This window comes from Diabrotica undecimpunctata, chromosome 5 (assembly GCF_040954645.1).
Source record: "Diabrotica undecimpunctata isolate CICGRU chromosome 5, icDiaUnde3, whole genome shotgun sequence".
In the NCBI taxonomy this organism is placed as follows: Eukaryota; Metazoa; Arthropoda; class Insecta; order Coleoptera; family Chrysomelidae; genus Diabrotica; species Diabrotica undecimpunctata.
Window position 1 is genome coordinate 36,015,147 of NC_092807.1, and position 4,463 is coordinate 36,019,609.

At 34.3% G+C, this 4,463-nt stretch overlaps 1 protein-coding gene across 1 annotated transcript; it reads right to left on the reverse strand.

Annotated features, from left to right (window-relative positions):
* Positions 1-1,551: 1,551 nt before the first annotated feature.
* LOC140440596 (uncharacterized) lies at positions 1,552-4,097 on the reverse strand. The gene is made up of 2 exons (XM_072530972.1): positions 3,218-4,097; positions 1,552-2,369 (listed from the first exon to the last, which is right to left on the reverse strand). Exons 1-2 carry the CDS (start codon positions 3,389-3,391, stop codon positions 2,127-2,129), a joined length of 417 nt encoding a protein of 138 aa, XP_072387073.1. The 5' UTR covers positions 3,392-4,097; the 3' UTR covers positions 1,552-2,126.
* Between the last annotated feature and the right edge of the window lie 366 nt (positions 4,098-4,463).

The window sequence follows — 4,463 nt, forward strand, 5'->3', positions numbered from 1 at the left end:
TGGCCGTTCGGCGGAGTGAGGCGATTCGACGGAAGTAGAAAGACTGTCTACTTTTGATAGGCGATTGTCGCCGAATAGATGTCGAACGACTGGAATAATCATTTTTTACTAAAATAGATGTTAGATAATAATTATTTTTCTTCCAAAAACGAATTGTCATTAGAACAGGCAATTTTCATATGTGTTTTTCTTTTCCATTGTAAATTTTATTGACTCCTCCTTTTACCTTTTATTTATATTAATCAGAAATGTATCCAACACAACATCTACATATTTCCAACATATTGTGGGCTTTCAATTTGAATTAGGAATGTTTGTTTTTAAGTCTTCCATCAATATATTAGCTAATAATGAATTTAAAGCAAAGCCCAAAAATTTTGTTTATAGAAATCATTGTTTAGATAAAAATAAGTGTTGTCAGTAGACCGTGTCAACAGTTCCATTATAGCTGATACATTTAATTTGGTTCTAGTTGTTAATCTATCATTTTGTAATTTGATCCTAATTGATTTCAAAGTTTTATCTAAGAAAATACCATCTTAATAGTGCATTTATAAATAGACTATTTATTTATGTAAAACCTTACTTAGAGAATATTAGATATACAAATTAATGTACCAAATTATATTAACATTTACTTAAAAAATATAGATAATTTTAATAAAATTTGTGATTTTTTTTCTCTATCTAATCCTTGTTTTATTCAAGTCAAGCATAGCTACAGCTATACAGATCCCTCTTTATAGTAATAACTTTTCTGAATTTTTGAATAATACATCATACACAATAATAATACATGCTCCTATATATAAAATGCCAAATTTTTATTGGAAAAAATGCTCAAAAATATTTTTTTAAATAATTTTTAAAAGTATTTTAAAAGACCTTTAATTGTGATTTGCTATTATTTACTATTAATTTTAGAGTTATTCTTATAATTTAAACATTAAATTTATCAAACAGGTTAAATAGATGGATTGAAGTAATTATATAATTAATTTATAAAAAAAATGTTCGCAACCAACAATACACATAAACCTCATTGACATTAGTGTAAACACCTCGTCGAAGCGTCGAACAGAAACACAAAGTGCCGAAAGCTGAGTAGAGTACTTCTAGCGTGGATGAAGTTGTTGTTTTTAGTGCGAAAAACTGTAATTTTGGGAAAAAATGACTGAAAAATGGTCAGACGCAGACATGGCAAGATTTTTGGATGCTTATCAAAACTATGATGTATTATGGAATCCACAAACCGAGCTTTATCGCAATCTACAAGCGAGGCGAGCAGCAGTGCAAGCAATTCTACAACATATGAATAAACCGAAAATGTCGGAAAATGACTTGAAAAATAAAATCAAAAATATTAGAACAACATACAATCGTGAATTGAACAAAGTATTGAAATCACTAAAGAGTGGTTCTGGACCTGACGACTTATATGTACCGGTTCTAATTTGGTTTAAACATGCTGATAGTTTTCTCAGAACAGTAACGATGGGAGGCAGAAAAAGCCAATCAAACATGGTAGGTACATAATATTTTTTTATTTTGAAACAACATACATTTTGTTGTACTAGTCCTTAATAAATCATTTCATTTTGCCACGGTACTGAACCGGGGCCCACAAAGTAGTCAGCAAAAGTGTCTCGGATTTCTGCGGCTTTCTTCGAATAGTTGTTACTTCCCATATGTGTTGTAATTGCACCTAAATTTCTAGCTCCTCCGTCGCTTCTCCACGATCCTAAAGAAATCGTATTAGTATCTATATTTTCAACATCCACTGTTCCTGTAGTAATATAATTTGTAGCAGTTGTACGAAGCCAATTATGCAAGACACATGCAGCTCGAACAATTAAATCTACTGTAGACAAATTTGTAGCAATTGGTCTTTCAAATATTCTAAATCGTGATGCCAATATACCAAAACCATTTTCGACAATTCTTCGGGCACGGGATAAACGGTAATTAAAAATCTTTTGTTTGTGTGACAGCACTGCAATCCTTGAATACGGTTTTAAAATATTTGTACGTAGTGGAAACGCATCATCAGCTACAAAAACCGCATTTTCGGGCAAATTAAGTCGATTTTCCGTTAGTGCTGCATTAAATTCTGATTGGTTAAAAATTTATGCATCATTCATACGGCCATTTTTTCCAACATCTATGAATATGAATCTGTAGGTGGCATCCACCACAGCTAGTAATACGACACTGTATGTTCCTTTATAATTATAATAATCAGAAGCACCGTGCGGAGGATTCCTAATTAATACGTGTTTTCCATCTAAGGCGCCGCAAGCGTAAGGAAAATTCCATCTTTTGTAAAACTCATCCTGAATTTTTTTCCAATCTTCTTTGGATTCTGGTACCTACAACAAAAATGGCAAATATGCATAATATGTATATGTGAAATTAAAACAGTAAAAAAAATAATGAATGAATGTATTTTTGTTTACAGAATTCTCAAAATTTGTCGCAGCAGATGGAGGATTTTAAAGTTACGTCGCAGCAAATTGAAGACGTTGCAGAAACGAATTCACAAGCGGGTATTGATGACACAAACGAAGAAGACACTTCTCAGGATAGATCACAGCCACACTTGTCCTTAAATATATCGCCCAGAGAAACCCATCAACATCTACCGTCAACATCTGCTACTAAAACTACCACTGAAATTGCACTTAGTACTCCGAAAATAGGCTTAATAGGAAAAAAACAGAAAAGTAAAATACGCGAAGTTTTCAACACAAGTTCAGTTGATCGAGCATTAAGTAAGCTGGAGGAGATCTCTAAGAGCTCCAACGTCGAAGATGAGTTTGCAACATTTGGCAAACATATTGCTAGCCAACTGAGACAGTTGCCGCTGCAGAGAGCTTTAGAAATTGAACAACAGTTCCAAAATACCTTAACACAAGAACGCCTAAAGTATTTAAGTTCAACGAGATTACCAACATATCATATTGAATCTTTCTCTGAACATACGACCGCATCAAGCGATTATCATTCTTCGGATACCCAGTTCAGTAAAGTCTGTTCACCGCCGCCACAGTTCCCAGCACATACTACGGCAATACCGGATATGTCAACTAGCGACTTGCTAGCTGCAGCGTTGGCAAGTATTAGGAATGAAAACGACGATTATCCATAATAATGTTGTAATGTTAACCCGAGTTATATCCTAAAATAACATATAAATAAAATAGATTGTTTTACTAACCTTTATATAATCTTGAAGTCCTTCATATATAGCATCCAACACTTCTGGCAAAAATAGCGATATTGAACATTTCGGTACGCGATACAAGGCTTCAAGTGACGCATAGCTGTCTCCAGTGGCTAGAAATCGAAGAGTTATTTGCAATTTCAGTCTTGCCGGTAATGCTTCACGCATATTTGTATCGTTTTTTGAATTTTCCCAGCAGTTTTTTCTAAAAGTTCTTTAAAATGTGCATTATCTATTCTTAAATGATTTCTATAAGCCTCTGGATCTTCCACAACCATTTCTTGGAGCAGGTTTTGTGATGCACCATGAGTATTTCGTCTTAAAATCCACGGTCGGGTCCACCACCTTCGTTTATTTTTCTTTTTGTTTGATTTGGCGATTTCTTCTCGAATTGCGTAACAAATTAATTGCACACCTACATTAAGAATTTCATGTGACGCCATTTTGTACTACAATTAATTCAACATTCATCGAGTGTCGTGTAAACCTTTTTGCTTTCGGCATAGATCGAATTATGGTCGAACGATCCAAATCGTTCAACCCAAATCGACCCGTGAAAACGCGCCTTAAAGGCGCGTTTTCACGGGTCGATCTAGGTTGAACGATTTGGATCGTTCGACCATAATTCGATCTGTGTGGAAAGCAAAAAGGTTTACACGATAGGCGATAAATGTTGAATTAATTGTGGTACAAAACGGCATCACTTGAAATGATTAATGTAGGTGTGCAATTAATTTGTTGCGCAATTTGTATGTTGTTGTAATATTTTTTATTTTATTTTTCAAATAATTTTCAGACATATTCGGTTTATTCATATGTTGTAGAATTGCTTGCAATGCTGCTCGCCTCGCTTGTAGATTGCTATAAAGCTCAGTTTGTGAATTCCATAATACATCATAGTTTTATTAAGCATCCAAAAATCTTGCCATGTCTGCATCTGATCATTTTTCAGTCATTTTTTCCGAAAATTACAGCTTTTCGTACTAAAAACAACAACTTTATACACGCTAGAAGTACTCTACTCGGCTTTCGGTACGTTGTGTAGTTGTGTTTCCGTTCGACCAGGTGTTTACACATTCGATTCCAGTCGTTCGACATCGATTCGGCGGCAATCGCCAGTCAAAAGTAGACAGTCTTTCTACTTCCGTCGAATCGACTCACTCCGCCGAACGGCCAAGTCGATTTAAGGTTTACATATTCAATTTGCTTTCGATTTTATAATCGACCTAAATCGTTCAAT